We start from the raw sequence: 23,721 nt of genomic DNA, 5'->3' as shown, positions 1-23,721 counted from the left end.
GCCACAGGTCAGTTTGTAATTCCTCCTTTTTCAAAGGTAGAGTGAGAGCTTGATGTCTGCTTGAATCCATTAAATTGTAATATTTGTGCAAGCAGCCTCACTCTATCTCTGCTGTTTTGTTCGTCTCGGTCTGCCTGCCTACAGTATAGGCAGTTTAGCACCCACGTCTGTAGCAAGCTGGTGATAATTATACGGTGATTATTGCCAACAAGAGACCGTTAAGTGTTTTCCTCCAACAAGTATTTGACCTGAGCCTACAAGGACACGTATCTATTTCTGTCTGGTTCTTCACGACACATGGATGTGTGTGAAGTAAGGTCTGATATGAGAGACTTGTTTTGAAAGGCTTTTCCAAACATATGCACACTTAAAAAAACAACAAACAAAACATTTAAGAATCCAGGGTGGTGGTATTCATAGACAGGGCAAACCCTATAACAATTTGATAAAAGGGTGTACCAAACTTTTCCCAGTAGAATCCATTTCTGCAATGTACAGTTTTGTATTGTGCATATTTAATGAGATAATTAGCATTTTTGACACATGGGCGGAAGTAATTGTATAATCAATATGTGTATGGATAATGTGGCAGTAGGCAGACAGAATTATGTCTTTAGGCCACAAAATATTCACATTTTATCAAATATAACATATTTGTATATAAAATGGTGATGAGATTTGCAGAGCAATTATGCAAACGGGTTATTATGCAAACAGGAGTTATTTTTATGCTATCTATCTAGCAGCCTGAATTCTGTGAATTTTGCATGTGTGTTATTTTATAAACGTATTTACATATGTAGATATGTATTTGTTTTGCCAAGTATCCTAGTTTCTTCAGCATAAATCTAGCTGTGTTTATCCTGTTTTCTCTTAATCCCCTTAAGAGTGATGAGGATTTGAGGAACAAGGAACCAGCTGTCTCATTTACATGATGATTTCTGACTTCTGAAAGTGGGGACTGGGGAGTAACTGGTATACAGTACTTGCATGTAATGTACTGGCTGAAGGAGAGCACCATGCAGAATGTTATGTACTGTACCACAGCTCAATCATGAGAAGCTGACAGGTGAGCTATATGGAGAGATTGTTTAACCCTAGCAGCTTTGTTCTATGAAGTCTGAAGAATGTTTTCAGGTACTCTGTGAAATGATTGCACCATGAGTAGCAGACACTGTTGAAATAAGGCTGGACTAGAGCTGCCAAAATGCTGCCATTCTCATGAATGTTTTCCTATCCAGAAATGTAGAGATTATGGCTGAGAAGCCATCATCGGTTAACCTTGGCTTAGCCTTTCACAGTCTGGCCCCTTCCTTAAATGGCTATGCAGGCATGCAGCACACATCCAAGGTAAATTGACACAAGCACAAAACCGCTTGCCCAGCATTGTCGGGGTTATTGCGCTGATAATGTGTCGCTTTGCGATGCATCGATCAGCTTGTTCAGCCCAGCAATGGCCGAGTTATTGCGTGGGTGAAATTCTCTCTCTCTCTCCCTCTCTCTCTCTCTCTCTCTCTCTCTCTCTCTCTCTCTCTCTCTCGTTTTCCGTTACGTTACAGGATTACCTTCTGAGAAAAGTAACTTGGTAAATTATTTTTGCGTTTCTGACGATTAAGCCCACCTGCAAGGAAGTTTGGTAAACATAAAATCAAGAGTGCAGCCTACCGGAGTAACCACCAGTGTTGTGGAGCTGTTCTGGGCATCCCCATGGCTAATTTACATTGACGTTCTCCTCCTTTCACCAATAAATCCAAAAATAGTGTGACTACTTCCACGACAACCTCTCTGTCTTCTCTCAATCTCTGCCATGTCGCACACGTGGGACAAATTAATGTAAACAAGCCCAGTAATACAAGACCAGTAATACTTGAGCACGAAAAGCGGAGACCAGTAATACAAGACCAGTAATACTTGAGCACGAAAAGCGGTGACCCATTGAATTACGTAATTATTGATTACGCAATCGCCACAGTGTGCAAGGCACCGCTCAGCAATTTAACATGTAACATCCGTGCAAGTCTCCGTTGACAGAGACAAGTTTGTCCATTCCATCAGGAAACGGCTCAAATGCGTCGGATGGATTTTCCTTTTCCTTTGTGGCAGAACAGGGAAATATAGGTCTTAAATGTAACGAAGTAACGCCATTGTTTTGGAAAAGGTAACTAAGTAACCGAGTAGCTACTCTAATTGCAAAACGAACGAAAAGTATTCCGTTACAAGTAACGCCGTTACCCCCAACACAGGGTCAGGTCTCAGCAGTCGAGAGAGTCAACAGTGTTAATAGTGATGCACAGATTGAAGGCAAGCTGCCAACCCACTGACCTTGGAGGCTGCTGTGAAAGTGTACCCCAAGAGAGTCGTTAATCAGTCGCCTCAGTTATACAAGTCACAAAGACCCGGATCTCCAGATTTATAGACTCACAATAGTTTGTTCATACATGTACGTATGTATGTAATAGGCGAGATCAGATTGGAAGACCCGATTGGGTGACGTCAGGTGACGTGACATGTTTAAAAAGTTGCTCCAAACGTACTGCACAGACTACAGCTGACAATCAGCTGATGGCACTGTTCTGCACCTGTGTGAGAGGTAATAAATCTACCATGCGGGGCGAGTACATGGAAAAAATAACATTTATACCCCTTGCTAAAAGGTGACTGACTCTGTAATGGAGGTCTTTGAGTTGTTGAACACACCCCTTTAGTGGGCAGTGTTTTATAAGAGAGTTTTGTTCCTCCTGCATTGACACCATGTCTTTGACATTAAGCTGCATAACGAAAGAGTTAACAGACTTCTTTCTCACTGCCAGTAGACAGTATATCTTTGTCTGTATTAGTTTCTGGTGTGTCATGTTCAACCCAGATCATACTTGGGCACAACACATGTGGCGCTACAGTATATCAGCCATTACTAAATTATTAAGAGGACGTCTGTCATAGTTGAGAGGTTCCTTTACCAGAAGTGAGTGTGGTCCAGAACATAATTGCATAAGTACCTGCAAGACTCTACCCCCTTCTCTCTCTCTCTCTCTCTCTCTCACGCACGCACGCACGCACGCACGCACGCACGCACGCACTACCTCATCTTTCTCTTGGTCTGTGCTGTGCACATTCTTTTCCCGGTTGACATTGGGCATAAAATGCAGGTTGAAATGCTCTCCCTTCCCAATAAGTCCCGCCGCTGATTGAACATACTTCATTGGGTGATCAGGTTTTGCTAATGCCTGGCAGCCACCAATGGCACTGTTTACTATGCATTAGGCCGTGTATAGGTCTGTAACGGACCCCCATAACGCTCCAACTCCAGATGGACCTGTCCATTTGGTTCCATTTGTACAGTCTGAGTTACCAATCATTTAGCTGGGGACCCCCTGGAACCCCCTCGAGGACCCCTGGGGGTCCCCAAACTCCACTTTGAGAAACACTGGTATGAGACTAAAAAAGCTTTGACTTTGTAATTTCATGTTCATTCCACTTGCATCCTCCAACCAGTCATCTGTGACTGAGGTCTGTGACCATCCATTTCTTGTTCCCAGGCTTTGGTAGTATTATTATTATTAATATTTAATATTAGTATGTATTATTTATACAGATACGGTACATGTAAGTGAAGAGAATGTCCATCACCGCCAACAGTTTGCCTCTAGTGGTATAGGTCTCTAAAAAGCACAGTACGTTTAAATATTTAAACATAGCAGGAGTCTCAAACAAATAGCGTTTTTTTGTTGTTGCAGGAACTACATTATCCTTACAAATACAGAAATGTGTCATGTAAAACGGGTTTAGACACTGCAGGGATGCGCCTCTCCAATACTGATCTCAAGTGGTGTGTCACTGTTGAAAGGGTTGCTACATCACTTTCAACAATCTGATTGGCTGCTGCCCAGCGGAAGTCACTTATCCTTTACCTTTGTTGAGACATTATCTGCTTTTTTGATGCTCTTATCGCCCTGCTTTGCCGCCAATCGCATAATCCTCACTGCCACCTGCTTACAAGTATACCTTTTGGCCTAAGGATGGTGCTAGAGGAGGAAAGGTCATGGTGTGACCAAAATCAGTGGGATTCATCCACCGGGGAGCATGAAGGTCCCATGTTGTTTGGGATTAAAGTGGTGGTTGGATGTCCGGATAGACCAGCCGACCGACTGATCGACAGCCTTAGAGGTTACTCTCTGTCCATTTCTACTTTGTGATTGTACTCTTAATAGACTACTGTGTAGTGCCATGCGGCATGTCGCACTTCAAAAGAAAACCCTGTTTAAGAAGCAATGTGCACTGCTCACCCATAAAATTCTCTTTTAGTTCAACCCTGTGCTGGATCACTCCATGGTGAAGAGTCACCAATGAAATTATATGATTTGCACTCAGGAAAAATGTGCATTTCTCTCACTCTTCTAAATGCATCTTTTTAAACGACATGATGCCCATTGTGTGCGCAGCTAAATGTTTCAGCATCTGCCTTCCGCAGTAGCCTCATCGACTTCAAAAGACCCATACATAGTTAAATTTGAAAGTTCAGAAACTCCGAAAGGTACTGCAAGAGGTCTCAGTTTGTTTGCGGTTTCAAAGCGTTCAGTTTGTGTATCGAAACGTTGCATAATTCAGAACATAATCGAGCGAGTGTGAACTAACACTGTGGCCTTCAGCATTCATCAAGCGTGTTTTGATACAAATGTAATAGCCTGCAATATTTATGGTTTCCCACTTCATTTAGTTAGCAGAAGCTCAGTTGCTCTGACCCCTCATGGTTGTTCAGTATAGGCAGTATAAACCTAAAAAATAATAATTTTAATCAATTTGTTCCCTACTTGCAGGCAAAGCAGCTTTACACAGATATATGTTTCTCATCCTTATATCCTCTATATCAGTGATTCTCAACCTTTTGAATTTACAGGACCTCCAATCTTATTTGCATTAGGGCCACGGAATACCGTTTAATTATGTTTCCATCACTGGAACCCCAAGATTTAAGAAAATCTTTATTGTTATGCATGATTTGGTCCGATTTGTCATTTGTTCCAGAATCCCCTTACTGTAGGTATAGAGTCAACAGAGAAACTCTGATCAAAGTTTTGCCGGGGACCTCCTGGAACCCCCTAGGGGTCCACAGGCCCCACATTGAGATTAATCGACCTTGTCTCTGTACTGCATAACCTATATTAGAGTCACTTCATATTACCTCACCTGAAGCAGTATTAGTTGCCTGCTGATGAGACGTAACATTTGCATGCAGGTCAAATAACTACTTTATGAGTCATTTGTAATACATCAGTGGGTCCTCATCATGCTGTCCTGGGAGTACCCTAGCAGACATGACAGGCAGACCTTTAGGCTCAAATTCAGTAGAGCCAAATAAGCCAATACAGTCCATTGTTATGCAACTGAATAAGACAACATAAACCTTTATTGATCCCTGGGGGAAATTCAGGTTACTAGCCGCAGCAGTAATCATGAAACACAGGGATAGATACGGGTAACAGTAGATCATATGGAATAAAATAAAATGAAATAAAATGGGTAAGGCAGCTTTTATTAGATAGAACCTTTCATACAACAGGGCAAACACACCAGTTGAACCCTAATCCAAATAAAGATAAACAATATTAAAGCGCAAATACTATGACCTTTTGATAAAACAAATAAGAAAAAGTTCAAATCTAAAACGGCACCGCACCACTCAGCTAAAGACATTTTTAGCCCAGGCAAGACCTAGCTGTTCTATAGTAGGCAGTGTGGAATAAATAATGTTTTTTAACTTTGACTTAAAAATGGCTAGGGTTGGCGCTTGTTTCATAAAATCTAGGAGGTCATTCCATGTCTGTGGCGCATGGTAGTAAAATGCTGCTTTTACGTGTTTTGTTTTAACTCTGGACAACCATTAGGCCAGCCTCAGATGACCTAAGGGTCCTAGAGGTTTGATATGGCACCGGCCTTTCTGAGATGTAGCTGGGCCCCGAGCCACAGAGTGATCTGTAGATAAATAACACCAATGTAAAATCAATTCTCTGGGAGACTGGTATTCAGTTTAAGGATTTTAGGACTGGTGTAATATGGTCATATTTTCTAGTTTTTGTAAGGACTCCAGCAGCAGCGTTCTGAATCGGTTGGAGTTGTCAAATAGCTTTTTTTGAGGGTCCTGTGAGCAGACCATTACAGTAATCCAGTTCAGAAACAAAGGCATGTATAAGCGTTTTTATGTCTTGCTTGTACATGATTCCCCTGACTCTTGCAATATTGTTTATATATTGTTAATATCGTTTTTAATCTGAGTCAAGGACAATGCCAAGATCTCTGACCTGACTCTTAGGTATGAGATACAGGGACTTGCATACCTAAATAGACTTCTGACACTAGACATCTGCACATGGTATAAATATAATATACAATTTATCACTAGTGAACATACGCATGAATACAAAACAGTATAAACATGTTTGTACAGGTCATCAACAGTGCAACTAACTAGACTGATAATATTTTATACAAGTCATCACCAGTGAATATAATGAGTAAATATGCAATCTATCAACAATGAAACGTTTACCCCAGCTATCCTTTACAGGCATCTGTCATGGTTCTCTAGTGTATTCCACGTCTGAATTGATGTCAAGCAAAAGCCGGTAATCCCGAACCAATAGAACAGAACATAATGGAAATATGACTCATATCAGCGTTTCAAAGGTCTATTGCTGCTATAAAAAAAAATAAAGTGATCATCTGTCCATCTGGCTGCTGTGGTGCAATATAACAATGATTATCACATCGTTGAACGGTTCATGATTTTGGCAGGATCACACTATTTTGATAGCTAGATGTACCACCTACGCACCACCTGGCTCAAGTTTTGAGACTGCATAAAAGTAAGACATACCCCTGTAAAAGAGCACATGCGTGCTCAGTCAACTTACTGTACCCTGTATAAAAACAGTTGTTAATTAAAGGACTCACTATTTACTTTCTTTTGTGAAGCATGTGGCGTGTGAATTGGTAGCCCCATCTGTGACGATACGCTGCCATAATCTGGGAGAAAATAAGAATCAATTACCTTATGCTATAGGCTAGGCCTTTTTAACTTCATGCACTTCTCTGTGTTGTCCAATTTCTTGGTAAAAAAAAGGGAGAAAAATGGTGGATCTGTTTGTACTACAAGCCATCATCCATAGAGATCCTATTATAATCGTTGCCACTCCAACGAGCACAATTGGAAGTCTTCACAGGTGGGAAGACAGTTGGAGGGGGGGGGAGTGTGTCCTTGTCGTTGTGTAGTGATCCCTGCTGGTTGACCTGAACAATTAAATGTACTTTTGCTCATACTTTTGAATACTTAAGTATTTTTTTAAAGCATGTACTTTTGAATACTTAAAGTAATACTAGGTAACGTTTTCAACAAAACTAAAGTTAAATTGTATATCTTTTGTCAGTGGCAAAAGTTTCACAACACCCACTCCATGAATTTCACCCCCGGAAGCCTTTTATTTATATATTTTCTATTGAACGGTGAAGGGGGGGACTTTCCCGGGAAAATGACGTTCCTGGCCAACGTCATGACGTCGTGGCCGACGTCCCCAGGAACTACCGCAACGGTTTCCTGTTTGGCCAGGAACTACCGCGGTAATAGCAAAAAGGAACCTCACGCTGATGTTAAGAGAATGTAGGATTGGAAGATCGAAAAAGAACAGAAAAAGAAAGCACAGCTCATGGTAACTAATGCTCCACTGGCTAAGAGAAACGATCCGTAGATAGTATAAAACAATTAAAAGATCGCTTTTTGAAACGCTTCCGGCTTCCGGTGAAAACGAATGGAATTCTGGGTAATCGAGGATTACGGAAATTGTATGCAGTGACGGTAGTGACCAGCAGAGGTTGCTAAAAATCGTTATTTGGGATTCTGCATTGTACAACTTTAAGTCTGTTTCGTTTAATTACTCAAGTACTGTAACTCGAGTAAAATATTGACCGAGCAATTTTTACTTGTAGTTTAAAACATAATTAATTAAAACATATATATAAAATATATTGACAATTATGTGAAATTCCCATAAATTGTCCCTATAGGCAGTGTTTGGAGGAAGTGCATATATGAGCAATTACTTTCTAAGGTCGCATAGAAATGTAACATGCGTGGGTGATCTTTGCGACCTACACAATCATACTATCCTGCTGTTTTGTTTCATCAGATTGAAAATTATGCATGTGCTTATAATTTATTGCTACATTCTGAATGCTCAATGAGCAATTGGGCTGTAGTGGAGGGGAAAAAAAGTGATTTAATCTTACATGTATAAATATTTAATTGATATGATGTTAATTTGCTGCTTATAGTTCTCGCAAATTAACAGGGTCATTTTGTTTGGCACCACATCCTAGTGAATTTGTACTGTATTGGATGCACATGCGTGCCTGCCTTAATCACAAAATAGTGTCCCATTTCATATAGAAATAATTTGTGATATTAACACATTGGGTGCCAGCATTTTTTCATAACAACTTACGTTGGGTGCCAGCATTCTCCCCATTGACTGCGCTTTGCTGTTTAAAGCTCTAGACTCCACGAGGAGCAAATCCATGTAAAAAAAAACATCCATTCATGTTGCGCGATGACCCTGGCTACAGCCTGGAACGATAACATTTCACTCGCGAGTTACAATGGGGGGGGATCGCGCATCGCGCATGACCGGTTTTCCCCACCGGAAACAGATTCGGAGATATAGGTGTTTTAAAGAAGGAAATAGACAGGAAGTGGATGGCAGCCATGTTTTTGTTTTTCCGGTGATCTATCTGGCCTATCCTTCTCAAGATCACAATGGGTACTCCCAGAGCTGCTCTAGCCCCGCCCGTGTGGAGAAAAACGAAAAAAACAAAAAGACATATTTCACGGTCTGGACCGTGTTCGGCACCGGACCGCTACTCTGCGCAAACACGGTTCAGACCGTGTTTGGCACCCGATGTGTTAAGCTGCTTTGACCTTAGCATACTTGAAAAAAAAAAAAGAAAGAAAATCACCCAGAGATTGCAAGTTTACCAGGATAACTGTGGAAATGTACACACTGTATGATGAAATCTCTGCACCGATTTCATGCGTTTCTCTCTAGGCTTTCTGGCGGGAGAACGGCTTCTCAGGGGAGATAGTAGCGCAGCCATACGCTGAATGTCCCATCAGTGTCACCTACGATGCCACATCCCCGAATTCTAATCCTGCGTTGGTGGGCTTCATCGCTGGACAGCAGGCATCTCAGTGGAGCTGCAGAGAGGTAACAAGATTCTAACGCAGTGGTTCTCAACCAGTGGTCCTTGGGAAGGGTACCAGGGGGTCCCCATGGAAATTACTTAACATAGCATCACAATCATTTTAACCACTTAGCTTTGGCTATTCAAAAATAGCAGATATACAAGCTCATAGCGCGGCACCGAGTGCCACGCTGTGAGCTTGTAGATCTGCTACTTTTGAAAAATCTTGAAAATGCATATCTTTGAATATATATATTTTTAAAGCGAACATTTTTAACTCAAATCTTTGCTTCTGGGGGTCCCAAATGTATATCAATTTAGGGGTCCTTGGCATGGAAAAAGGTTGAAAACCACTGTTCTAATGGATGGATGTACTTTCACTCAAACTCTCACAGTGTTTCACCTTGTTTTGCTTGTAAATCAACCATTAGCCGGCTAGGATTAAGTTCAAAGTGGGAATGAATCAGAATCAGAATCAGAATCAGTTTTATTGTCACATCACAGGTTTACAAGGTAAAAAAGTGGGTGAAATTCTTTTTTGTACATCGTTCCCATCGCAACGTTAGTTTCCATAGAAAGAAGAGGGGGGGGGGAGAAGAAGAGGGTGGGGGGCAGGTGGGAAGGAGATCAAAAACAAGAGAGCAACAGAAGGCCAGACAAGTTATCTACATATTTACAAATTACCTGAGATAATAAATAAAAACTAAAAAAAAAAACTAAACTAAGGTGCCTGAGCATAGCAGCAATGTATTGTACTGTGCATGTTATACTTATACTGTGCATGATAGACAAAGGACGTTAAGGTGCTTAAGGAGCACAATAAAAAGACCCAAAAAAAGTCAGTGCGTTATACAAGGGATTAAGGTGCAAAAGGTCAGTGCGTGTCCACCTAGAGTGGACTGACCCTAGTATAATCCGCATGTAGCTCCATGAGGGAGTGCAACAAAAAGTCATTTGTACCTGGTGTAGTCCACAGGTGTGTCCGAGGGGGGGGCTAAAGTCCAAGTCATTGTCCCTGGTATAATCCACAGGTGTGTTCAGGAAGAGCCAGAAAAGTCTGCGCCGCCTGCTGTCAGGCTGCTGAACTCATCCAGGCTTATGCCCCATTCAGCATTCTGACAGCGGCTGGATTGAAACTACACCAAAATCTGGTGGTGGAACTCTTGATACTGCGGTAGAGCCCCTTGCCCGGTCGCGGTCGTTGTAGGGGGTTGAACAGTCTATGACTTGGGTGGTGCTTGTCCTTGATGATGCGCTTGGCTTTGACCACGCACCGCTTTTTGTACAGTTCCTGGAGCGCTGGGAGCTCGATTCCCATTATCCGCTCTGCCGATCGCACTACTCGTTGTAGGCTGACCTTTTCTCGGGCAGTGCAGTTCCCGTACCAGGCCGTGACACAGCCTGTTAGGATGCCTTCGACAGAACTGTTGTAGTACAGCCTGAGGATGCGACGTCCTACTCCGAGCTTCTTCAGGCGGCGGAGCCAGTACAGTCGCTGCTGAGCCTTTTTCCTCACGTGTGTGGAGTGCGTCTCCCATTTGAGGTCCTCCTCGATGTGTACTCCGAGGAACTTGAACTCGCTGACCCTTTCCACTGCAGCACCGTCGATGAGGATGGGCGCATGGTCTCTCCGCGGCCTCCTGAAGTCCACGATCAGTTCTTTGGTCTTGTCGACGTTAAGAGAGAGGTTGTTCTCACGGCACCAGTGTGCCAGTGATTTGATCTCCTCTCTGTAGTCAGACTCGTCGTTGTTGACGATTCGGCCTATCACTGTCGTGTCGTCCGCGTACTTTATGATGGTGTTAATGATGATGATGAATGGATAATGATGCCAGCCAGCGCTTATCTTTCGGTCCATGCTCAGTCCCAGAGTTTAGGGGTGATTATTTTGGATTGTGTGGGTTTTGTATAGGCTACCTGTACATCTCAGGCCTGTAACTGTCCTCACTTTACCTTCCATTCAATGATCCAGCAAGCTATACACCGGCAGACTGTAAAATGACGCCCCCGGTATCACAATGTGAGTGTTTTATGAAATGAATGGTGTGAAACTGAAAAATACTGTAGTGAACCTGGGTTATAAGTGCCTTCGGAGGCAATGACGTCACTCAAAGACTATGGGCTTTCACCTGATCTGAACTGTCAGACTCTGTGAGCTGATCAGTCATGGCTGGACATGATTGCATAAGGGTGCACTACAAAAGAAAGAGAGAGAGGGAGAGCCCAGTAAGTGGCATTCATGTCTGTAGAGTGGAGCTCAGCGAGCATTATCGGGCGACAGCCCAGTTGAGCTACTTGTCATTTGCACTCATTATCAGGGTGTGAGTGCCGTTTGCATGCTGTTTAGCCCGTTCAATCCTGGAACGCATCTGTGTCATATGAGATGTCTTTGGCTATTCAAAAATAGCAGATATAGATATATCTAGAATAGATATAGATGTAGATCTGCTATTTTTTTAAAAATCGTGAAAATGTGTGCATATCTTTGAATATGTTTTTTATAGCAAACATTACTTCTGGGGGTTCTACAAATGTCTTCTAAATCCTAACAGTTTTTTTTTTTTTTTTACTTATGTTGCTATAATATCAGTGGTTCTCAAACGTTTTCATATCAAGGACCCCCCCCCCCCCCCCAAATGATTCGTATTTGGCCGCTGACCCCCCATCATATTTGAGAAGCAAAGATTTGAGTTTTAAAACATATGTACTCAAAGATTTGCACAAATGTTAGCAATGTTATGAATGATTTTTCATAGCCGATCTACAAGCTTGTTTATCTGCTATTTTTGAATAGCCAAAGCTAACATTTAAAATGACACAGATGCTTTGCCGGTCTTAATGGGTTAAGCCGCTGGCGGCCAATCCACATGGTTCAATTTTCTTATTGTATTATAACTAGGCCGATGCCCTTTGGGAACGCATGCCAACTGATATGCACATGCCCATATACGGGCATATACTGATTAAAGATAAAGATAACTTTATTGTCCATCAATAGGGTGGTAGGGCTATTTAAGCATTTTCTTATCTAAAATATCCACTGCAGATGGCACAAACAAAGTCTTGTAACCCTTATTTCCCGGGTGTAAACAGGAGCCGTGGGCCATCCATTGTTCAATGGATTCCGTGGCGTTGCTCCTCCGAGGGCGTTTGCAATGTCCAACAAAATCACCAGAGCCCAGATACAAACTGGCCAAACATATTCCCCAACATGTTCGCCAGACACAGCCTTTGGTACAGTAGCTAACGTTAGTACAAAACAAACAAAACTAGAAAAAGTGCTCCTCGGAGCACAGGTCTCCGCCAGGTCAGGTAGGTTATTGTGGCCTCCTGGTGGCGCTATAATAGGCCAATGTTTAAAGGGTTACATTTGTTCTTAGGCCTTGCACGGCAATCTGACACAGCATTCATGGTTTGAGGCATTTTGTGCAAAAAAAAAGAGTTTGCTAAATTAGACCTGCTGGTGGCGCTATAACAGGCCAATGTTAAAAGGGTGGCATTTGTTCCTCAACATAGTGTGAATGTGCGTGCAAAGTTTGACCGCAATCGGACAGTGCGTTCATGATTTGCGGAATTTTGTTCAAAACAAGCCACTACTGCAAACTTTTTATGTCAATCTTAGCCAATGAGGATGGAATATGAAAAATCAAACACATCCGTCTTGATCACATGACTATGGAGATCATGTGTACCGATTTGCGTGAAATTTGGATAAAATCGGAAGAAGCAATAATAAAAAATAAAAAATGTGTTTTACTTATGTCGGCCTCCTGGTGGCGCTATAAAAGGCAAATGTAAAAAATGCAGGGCAAAGGTTTCTCCTTGACCTCTAGGGAGTGCGCATACAAAGTTTTACACAGATCGGTGCAGTTATAGGTAAAAACACAAATCGGCCTGTTATAGCACCACCATGAGGCTGATTTGAAAAATTTCAAGTGGCATTTCTTCCTCTGCATAGTGGAAATATGCGTGCAAAATTTCAAAAAAACAAATTGCATGCTGTGTTCATGATTTGAGGCATTTTGTTGAAAACTAAGCACTCCTGCAAACTTTGGAAGCCATTTTTAGCCAATCAGGATAGAATATGAAAAATCCCGTTTCTTTAAATGACTATAGAGATACTGTGTACCGATTTGCGAGATTTTTGGACAAAATCTGTAGGAGTAATGTAAAAAAATATGTTTTGCACAAATCGGCCTCCTGGTGGCGCTATAAAAGGCCCATGTGAAAAATTTGGGATAGAAGTTCGGAATTGGCATCCAGGGAGTGTGTGTGCACAGTTTCGCTGCGATCAAGCCAACGGTGGCGGAGATTAGCTGCTCACAGACGGACGGACGGACACACGGACACACGGACACACGGACACAAGGACACACGGACGGACGGGGTGGAAAACATACTCTCTCGCCATGCCTTTCGGCCTGGCGGAGACAACAAACTAACGAGCCAGGTGCCTAGGGTCAGCACTCACTGATGCATTCCTACAACCAGGGACGAGGCAGACAGACAGACAGGCACAGATGTCGACGTAGGCATAAAAGGGACACAGACATACAGACAGACGGGTACAACGGGTAGGCTACTCTGACAACGGGTAAAACCAGTACGACGGGTATTGCATAATCGGGTGGGGCATTCTCAACTTACATTGTTCCCGACTTGCATCGTTCCTGAGTGGGCCAGACGGATACACAGATACAGATGGATTTTCCTTTCTGGACAACTGCTGGTCTGACTGACTTACAATACACCCTCTGTGATACAGTTCACAGAGGAGATGTTGTGCACATCTTGTACCTGTACCTGTATTTAGGCCAGGCAAGAATCAAGGTGAAGGTTAAAACATCCGCACTGGTTTAAAGCTCCCAAGGTGTATTTTATTAATGGCGCCATTAATAAAATACATCTTGGGGAGCTTTAAACCAGTGTGCGGATCTTTTTTACCTTCTCCTCTGTGATACAGATACACACACGGCAAGTTTGAAGTCGATCTGTCAGACGGTCCTCGAGTTTGGCGTGAGACAGACTGACACTCACTCACTCACTCACTCACTCACTCACTCACTCACTCACTCACTCACTCACTGATTTGCGTTGGATTTAATAATAATAATGTTGGCCAGTCATCATTTGTGAAACACACAGTATACTTTCAAAACACATGCTTATGCCATTGCCTTTCTTTTTCATATAATAGGTGCAGGGTTTTTGATGACAATTTGAACGTTGATAAATGATGTCTGTGTTTAAGCTGATATTGGATGATGCAACCAATGCAAGTTAATGTCACGGTGTCAACAAATCGTTTTAATTGGTGATTTAGCCCTAACCTCAAGCTCGGCTTTCTGTCACTCAGTCACATCCTTGCTTATCTATCAAATCCACTATCAATCTAAGCAGTCTTTTTTCTTCTTTTTTTCTCACCAAAATGTATTTGAGATTACAGTAGATACAGAGATGCACATCTGGAAACACGTTGTAAGTGTCAAAAGGAGACCGAAATAAATCAGATAGCCCGTAGCTAAATACTAATCATTTGATAACAGCCAAAGCCTGCTCGTGGTTCGTGGCCTGTGTTTCTTGCAGTATGTGTGATATATAAATGAAAGGAAGACAATGTCGACAGATTCAGACTTCTAGAGTGCAAATGAGAAGAAAATGTGGAAAGAATCCACAGAAAGAGGAAGAAACCTCCCACACAGTTTTTATTCCCACGCTAGAAAAACATTTAAGTTTCTCTCCCCTGTCAGTCTTACATGGTTAAATATGCATGGCTATGCATTTCAGTGCTGCAAAGCTAGATGCAAACAACTGTAGCAATCAAAAATGTTACTGAACTGAAAAAAAAGAAAGAAAAAGATTTATAAGGTTCAGCATGTATGTACAGTATATACGTTACAGTACGTGTCTTGCACACAAGACTGCCTTTACATTTAGATCATTTTCTAGCTACAGTATAGTTGATATCATTTAAAACAACTCATCGCTTCTTCTTACATTTGGTACTCATTTCATAATCAGAAAAGACGAGAGCTTTCAGTGGTATACTGTATCACATCAATTGTAAAACATTAAGTAGCCATAACCGGAATGACCGGAAAATCTTCATAGCTCCGACAATTATGCAAACCATTAAGGAAAATCAAACCACATTCCAACTCTTCATGCATTCACGCACGCACGCACGCACGCACGCACGCACGCACGCACGCACGCACGCACGCACGCACGCACGCACGCACGCACACACACACACACACACACACACACCACTATTCCAGTTTGTATTAAGTAGTAGTCCTGCTGGAAGTTCCTGACAGATGTGGCGACAGAGTTAGATGAGAACTCGGCAGGTGCTGCTGCATGGGTGCCTCACAGTAAATCCAAGATTTTCAATCAAGTCAAGTTCAAGTTAAGTTTATTGTAAGTCTTCCTTGCAGGTTATGCAAAAAGCAAGAATGAAGCATAGTGCTCCTGGGGTAGGGCTGGCCAATATCGGCCAATATAGTGGAGTAGAAGTAAGATTACAGAACATTTGAAATACTCTGGTAAAGTAAAAGTACCTCAAAACGGTACTTAAGTACAGTACTTGAGTAAATGTATTTTGTTACTTTACACCACTGCCAAAGAGTGTTGCAGCAAGTCAGTATGGACTGTATGGTACACCTGTACTGTAGAAACTGGAGAGGATGGATGTTCACAGATTAGATTTCTTTGATAGCCTTCTTAGGAAGTAACAGGTGTTGTTGAACCTTCTTCACTAAGGAGAGATAAGACGGGAGAGATTTTCTGTGATGTTCACCCCCAAGAAAACTGTGTACAGTCTCCACAACCTTACCATCAACATGTAGGGGCTAGTGAGTTGCTTCAGCCCTCCTTAACCCATGAGGCCGATTCTACAAAGGCCTTTTAAATCAGTAGTTCTCAAACTTTTTAGTGCCAACTTCCGCCAAGGACCCCCAAAATGACATGTATTTGGCCGAAAATATTTTGTGGCAGGGTCCCCCAGAAGAGAAGATTTGTGTTAAAAAAAACAAATTATTCAAACATTATTATTAATATATAATGATATAATAAGAATTATTATTATTATTTCAAACACTTTAATTTTTTTTTAAATAAATTCTAAAATAGCAGATGTACAAGTGACGCACTGTGAGCTTGTATGTATATCTGTTATTTTTTAGAACCACTGTTCTAAACCACTGTTCTAAATCCTAGAGAGTTCTCTGTATAAAACATATGTTGCTATATAGCTGAAATCTAAAATGACACAGATGCTTTCCCGGTTTGAATGGGTCAAGTCGACCAATCATCTCCTTCATCTTGTCAGCATTCAGAGAGAGCTGGTTGTCTCTGCACCAGATCTTCAACTGCCTCACCTCTTCCCTGTAGGCCGATTTGTCGATTCATGGTGATAAAGCCCCGTGACTGTACACTCGATGATGTGATTGCTCTGATGTATGGTGACGCACTTGTAAGTTAACAGTGTGTGCAGTACAGTAGTGGGCCCAGCATGCCTTGTTGTGAGCTGTTCACAGCGGCAGTGATCGTGTCTGGTGTGGATTCTGACCATCTGTGTCCTGTTACTCACAAAGTGTAAAATCCAATTACTGCACATTGAGAGCTCGCTTATTTGTCAAAAAAGTCTATAAAAGTAGAGGATCACAGCACTACAAAATGAGATATGACTTGCTTAAATTGACCCGACAGTTTAATTGGAACTACAGCTTATTGGAATAGAAAACTTAAGGTCTGATAAAATAATAATAATAATATTGGGCAGATGTGATGGCAGATTCTGACGGTGCCCTCATTACATGATTCAGATTTTCTGTACAGGCCCATCCCACTAACCTTGGAAGCCAGTTATAGCAAAACAAGTGTTTTGTACATCATCAAATGTCCAACGCAGTGTCGTGTAGCCACGCCCTTGTCTTTGGCCCCAGGTGGTTTACAGGGGACAGGTGGTGATTATGTGTTGTGCGGTCTGCTCAGGCTTGCCATACACCCACTCCATTATTATCTGATATGTTCTTTCTTTACATTTATGTGATGTTTCACTACATTATTTATTTCATATAGGCTATTTTCTATCTATAAATGGGCAGAATCTCTGTGCACATGAGTGCGTCTGTGTGTGCGCGCCCCCCTCATCTCGATTCAGAACCGTCCGACCGATCAGCCAACTAAAACTCGGGATGCATACTGCTGAGGACCCAAGGGGGCGATCATTAATGGAATACATGGGCATACAGTCTTATCAGTCAAATGATTCGTGGGAGGAAATGCACTGCCTTGAATCTCCTCATTTCTGATGCCGCCTCTTCGTTTTAATAGCATCTATATCTGATCAAGATCAGATCTTTGTTGATTGGCCCCTGCTTTTGTTAATGCTGAAAGGATTGGAGACAAGGCAGTATTCTTCAGTCTGACGTCTGTATGAAATAATCGTGAATCACAACACACATAATAATAGGAATTGGAGAAGCTCCGACTTCATCCGGAGCCATAAATCCCTCAACCAGTCCACATCACTTAGGGAATGATTGTGCGACTGGACAGCTTGCAACATCATGCAAAAGTTTTGCTTCCATTCTAGATCACTAATTTCCAAAAGCACAACTTTATTCCACCAATCTTTGCTGCGGACCTGCATCCATTGTAGCTACAGTACAAAAGGCTGACCAGCAAGTGCGTACTGGACTACGCGGGTGCACGCACACAGGAGAAACATTACCGAGTTGAGACATTAATTCATCAGTTGAAGCGTGGTAGTTGCACTTTATTAGTGCTCTAACTCTATGTCCAGCTTTGTGTGTACAGCGTGTGTTCATAATAATGAAGTGGATAATAATAATATGTTGCAACGTGTAAGCAGAACGATGCACTTACCTGTCCCTAAAATCCCCATATCCCCACTAATTAAAAGAGCATCGCTGACATTCGCTGTACATGTAGGCTATTATTATTATTATGATGATTATTTTGATTAGTTTGTATTGTTACTAATGTATACAGGGAAATGCAATGTATTTTATCATTTGCGTCACAGCTAATCCGATTGAAAACAGGTGTACTGTATGTAAACACCAGATCGGATTTGATCAAATCCCATGTAAACAGGTGATCCAAAACCTTTAATCAGATTGTGGAATAAAAGTATCCATGTAACCGGGGCTACTACTGTCTTCTTTGTTGCCCCTAAGAGGATGTCGCAGTAGGCAGTGTACGCAGCATCCACACAAAAATAAATGAGTCATGATACATACTGTACATGCAATTCAGGGGAAAATACATTTAGATTCTAGGACTTACGATTAAAAACTTAAATGTGAAAACATAAAGTGAGTTATTATAGTGCCACAGGCTGATCTGAAAAATAAAATAAAGTTTTTGGATGTGCGCAACTTCTTTTGATCTTCTTTGAAGTTATGGCACTTTAACAGCGGAGTAGAAATAAGGAGGAAATCTCTCCAACTTAGTGGAGAGTCGATGTGTGTGTGCGTGTCAGCGCAAGGTTCAAAGGTGATACCTCAAAACTATAAGCACAGAGCTTAGATAATGGCATCAGAGGGATCAGTGATCTTGTGGCATAATATTTTGACATGTGTATGTGAGTAAAGGGTGGGAAATCTTGAAACGTGTCCTCTCCTTACACCAACCAACTGTTAGTTTTGCCATACACATTGGAAAACATAATGAAACTGTAAATTAATGTCAAACTAAAAAACATATCACTTAGAAAAATTAAATCACACAATTTCTAATGAAGCCGTTCTATTTGACATAATTATATATAATTATGTGCATGTGGCACAGAAACGGTGGTAATATAAATAGGTTTAATTACTGTACTATACTGTGGTTGCCTTTCACGGCATATACGTAAACAAGATATCCCATAAACCAAGGCTTACAAAAAAAAAAATACCTGACAGGATTATGTTGTTATAGAAACAACATAATATCAAGTTTTAATGAAGGTTCTTCTGAAATGCCACAACATTATCATTAGCGGGCCATACATGTCAACTCTGTCTCCTGTGACTGTTTTGGTTTGGGTATATATAGCCCTAATGCCTCTGTGACAAGTTGAATAATGAAGGCATATCTTCACACATCCCACCTATGAGTATTTCCTCACTGTGACTTATGTCTGGTATTTTGGTTTGGCGCTTCTTATCACTCTGCTTTACATGCTGTATGATTGAACAGTGACAATATTCCACCAAAGCGTGCAAAAATAATGAACCCTATCTATCTCTCTAACCCTAGATAGAGAGAGAGATAGATAGAAAGAAAGAAAGAAAGGGCAAATTAACGAGAGCTTGTTATACATTCCTTCTGGGAGGCAATCTGGCACCTTTCTTCCTCTCTCGCTCCTCATCCTCGCTCCTCTGCGGCTCTAATTGAGTGGCCACGAGCACCCAGTCCTGAATTATTGCCATAGACGGCGTGCTAGGAGCAAAGGTGCAGGCGATGTGCCGATGAGGGATTTTCAGACAACCTGTGCAACTGTCACTCAGGTTTATGATGATCAGGCTCTGGCCATACTGGTACTTCTTGCTAGATGGGCCTGGGGCCTCTGCCACAGTGGCCATAACTCACTAAACATGCTTTCACTAACCATGAGCATTGGACGTCTGGGACCTGAGTTATTCACTTTTTTTTCCCGTGGCTGCCTGTGTCTAAGGCTGTGTCGGTTTCTTGAGCATGCATTCATATTTTAGCAGCCTGCCCTATATTTCTGAGAATGATGAGCGAACGTGATGTGAGGGCCAGTTCAAGATCTTTATCTTTTTTTCCCAGGCCGAAGAGAGGAGAGAAGCGGTGGTTGCTAGCCTGGTGCGGTATCTGGGTCCCGAGGCTGCATCTTTCATCCACTATGAGGAGAAAGTAAGTAAAAGCCTGGCTGACTTATCTGGGATGCCTTAACGACCCTTAACATTTCAGATTGGACAGTCAACTTGTTCTCTCAAGTCAGGGACAGGCACACTTGCTGTATAACACCAGGTCCCTTAGATATAGCTCAGACTGGAGCAAACTGCCTTTTGACATCGAACTGATCTCAAACGAGATTCATTTCATAACGATGGTTAACCCTTTAAGACCGGGAACGAATCTGTGTGTATTTTTTTTTTTCTTTGGCTATTCCAAAATAGCAGATCTACAAGCTCATAGCGCGGCACTCAGTGCCGCACTATGAGCTTGTAGATCTGCTATTTTTTTTTTATCGTGAAAATTTGTGCAAATCTTTGAATATATAAATATTTTTAAGCAATTTCTTTTACTCAAATCTTTGCTTCTGGGGCTCCCTGGAACAACATATTTTAAGATAGGGGTCCGCGGCCAAATACATATCATTTTGGGGGTCCTTGACATGAAAATATTAACTGTTAGGATTTAGAAGACATTTGTCAAATCCCCCAGAAGCAAAGATTTGAGTTACAAATGTTTCACTTAAAAATATATATATATTCAAAGATTTGCACGAATGTTCACGATTTTTCAAAAAAATAGCAGATCTACAAGTTCATAGCGCGGCACTCGGTGCCGCGCTATGAGCTTGTATATCTGCTATTTTTGAATAGCCCAAAGAAATCTAAAAATGACACACAGATGCGTTCCCGGTCTTAATGCGTTAATAATAGCTAGATTGCAACTCAAACGTCTGTGTTTTGTGTTTTCCTCCGGAAGATAACCAACACACACACACAACACAAACACGGACACTGTTTGCACATGATGCAGCACATGTCAGCTGCCTGTGAGTTCACCTCCTCTCTAAAGCATGCTCTCAAAATGTGGCCCGTCTCTGAGCTTACCCCTGCGCTCACAACGGCAGAGACTTTGTCGGGTACTGTATGTGTCGCCAAGTCACTGCCGCCGCTGTCGCCTACGCCTGGATTCCCTGTCACTGCAGCCAGCCTGTGGGCGTTGCTTACGTAGTTTTGAGTAAGTGGAGTGCTGAAGAGCAATGGCAGCTTGTCTGGGAGCTATCTATATTCTATATTCCACCTATATCGTATGCTATATAGTTGCTGCCAACGTGAGCACAGGGTATGACTTAAGCCCAGTGGTGGAGAGTAAATAAGTACATTTACTAAAGTACTGTACGTTATAAAACGGCTATTCGAAAATAGACGATTTGTAAGCTTGTAGATCTGCTATTTTCGTTTATTTTTATTTTTATGGGTCACTCATGAGTACTTTTACTCATTATGTATGTACTTTAAGTATATTTTAACACCAATACTTTTGTTCTTTTACTCAAGTAAAAGTTTGAATACAGGCCTTTTACTTGAAACAGAGTATTTCTGCATTGTAATATTGCTACTTTGACTTAATTTGAGTACTTCTTCCACCACTGCTTAAGCCTCATGTATACTCTGTTGCATGCTTTTGTCGTGTGTTGAAAAGTTATGGTCTACAAGCTCAAACTGTGAGCTTGTAGATCTGATACTTTCCTTTGGGAAGCCGCAGTAGGGCTCCTCTCCCTGAGCTGCTTCCATATACGTTTCAAACAGCCTGGTACCTCCCTCAGTATTCACCTTCTCCCATAAATGCTTCCCGCTTTTGCACATTATGACTAGTAGTAGTTGCGTTTGTCTCACTTTGGCTGTGTGGGAATTGGAGGGGCAGAGCTGGCTTGTCAAAACAAGCCAGGTCTGCAATTCCCCCTTGTCCATAGAGGCTGCACACAATGGGGCTTTATTAATATGGGGCTATATTTTCAATTTTCACAATATGGGAGCAATGAATTCCCCTGTGTTCAGTGGATAAGCATGTGATTATGTAATATATCACAATGTCAGTATTGTGTGTGACTAGTTTGTAACCATAGTTACATCGAGTTCTTCCATCAGGACCAGCAACATGTGCAGTATCACTGGAATCTGAGTTAGTTGTTATTTACTGAATACAGAAATGGTGATGGGATTGATCTCAGTTCTTTGGAGACACGTGTTCAAATTACTGTAGACATGTGTTCAAATTACTGTAGTCACATATCCTTCCTCCTTGAGATGAGGGCATCTCTGTGGGAAGAGGGCACATAAAACATATAATAAATGCATTATTCTGTATGTATGCTAAATTCATACATTATGTATTTTAGGTCAATGCACGCACGCACACACACACACACACACACACACACACACACACACACACACACACACACACACACACACACACACACACACACACACACACACACACACACACACTGTCTCTCTCAGCGCCTCTATCTCTCTCTGCCATTAACCACAAGGTTAATGAGAATAATCTGATTTTGCACTTCTTTATGCTGTGGATCTCATGAAAAACCTTTGGTTGACAGAGGAACTAATCATCTATCATTATCTTTACTTTGGGTTGGATAACTTGACCAAGCACTACTAATTGAAAAATACTATCTAATTAAAATGAACATGGTAACAGTAAAGGTGAAAGTAATTGTGTGAATTAGTTCATTCCATTTCACTTACAAATAGCTATCAGGTGTGTATCCTGCTTTGACTGTTAAACACAATTTGCAACTGGACAGATCCATTAATGCGATTTCACCTCGACACCTATAGCAGAACACAGCAAAACCAAACGTTATTTCTCTTAAATAACATTAGATTCAATTAATTTCAGCTTGCTATGACGGTAGAACACCTTTGGTATAATACAAAGAGAGTTTCTGAAGAGAAGGTCGGTTACTTTGGGTTGTGAGAAACAGCACTTCTTATGTACAATTGTTGCCAACCAGCTATTTGAAATGAACACCACATTTTTGATAAATTCCAGTCTGGCTTTTGCCATCTTTTAAGAGTAACGAACGATCTACTAATGTCTGCCGACTCTGGTAAATGCTCCATTCTTGTGTTACTGGATCTTAGTGTTGCGTTTGACAGTGTGGATCACAGTGTTATATGACGAATAGGCTCAGAGAATGGGTGGGTGTCACAGGGAGTGCCCTTGACTGGTTTAAGTCCTATCTCGCAGGTAGATGTTTTTCAGTTGCAGTAGGCCCTTATGTGTCTTTAAGTCCTGTCCCCCTTCCCTCAGGGCTCAGTACTTGGTCTGATTTTATTCCCTCTAGGACACATTAGAAACTCTTCAAAGGCATCTCCCACCACCTTTACGCGGAGGATATCCAGTTGTATTGCTCTTTTAACCGACTGCCCTGATGATTTTAATTCTAATCTTACTGTAGTTAAACGAGTGTCTGTCTGCCATTAACACATTGACCGCCAGAGGTTAATCTCATAATGTACTCACCAGTGCCAACGTTTTATTGTTGTTTTTTGTTTTTTTCACGTCGCCATAGACGTCGTTAAAATCCTTAAGATTGATCTGTGCACTGTTTGTAAACATCGCGGACATCTCCCTGTGTCTACCAGTCCAAACCACGTGTCAAACGGGGCATCCATTGACGGGGCATCCAGAACGGTTTATGTTAAACAGTGATCAGCGAGGAGAAAAACTACAATCGAAGAA

The 23,721-nt window shown here is 41.7% G+C and overlaps 2 protein-coding genes across 2 annotated transcripts in view; one reads left to right on the top strand and one right to left on the bottom strand.

Moving 5' to 3' along the window:
* The window catches only part of vsig8a (V-set and immunoglobulin domain containing 8a), a 165,886-nt gene that overhangs the window by 85,280 nt on the left and 56,885 nt on the right, over positions 1–23,721 (bottom strand). The gene's annotated exons all lie outside the window — the stretch shown is intronic.
* The window catches only part of LOC308078184 (putative flavin-containing monoamine oxidase A), a 92,092-nt gene that overhangs the window by 53,707 nt on the left and 14,664 nt on the right, over positions 1–23,721 (top strand). Inside the window, exons 9-10 of the mRNA XM_080419308.1 lie at positions 9,093–9,251; positions 20,041–20,127. Of these exons, the coding sequence (XP_080275434.1) occupies positions 9,093–9,251; positions 20,041–20,127 (246 nt within the window). The remainder of the gene's footprint in view (positions 1–9,092; positions 9,252–20,040; positions 20,128–23,721) is intronic.

This window comes from Gymnoscopelus braueri (assembly GCF_963280865.1).
Source record: "Gymnoscopelus braueri genome assembly, chromosome: 22".
In the NCBI taxonomy this organism is placed as follows: Eukaryota; Metazoa; Chordata; class Actinopteri; order Myctophiformes; family Myctophidae; genus Gymnoscopelus; species Gymnoscopelus braueri.
Note: the sequence above shows the minus strand (reverse complement) of the source record. Positions and strands in the feature narration are given on the sequence as shown.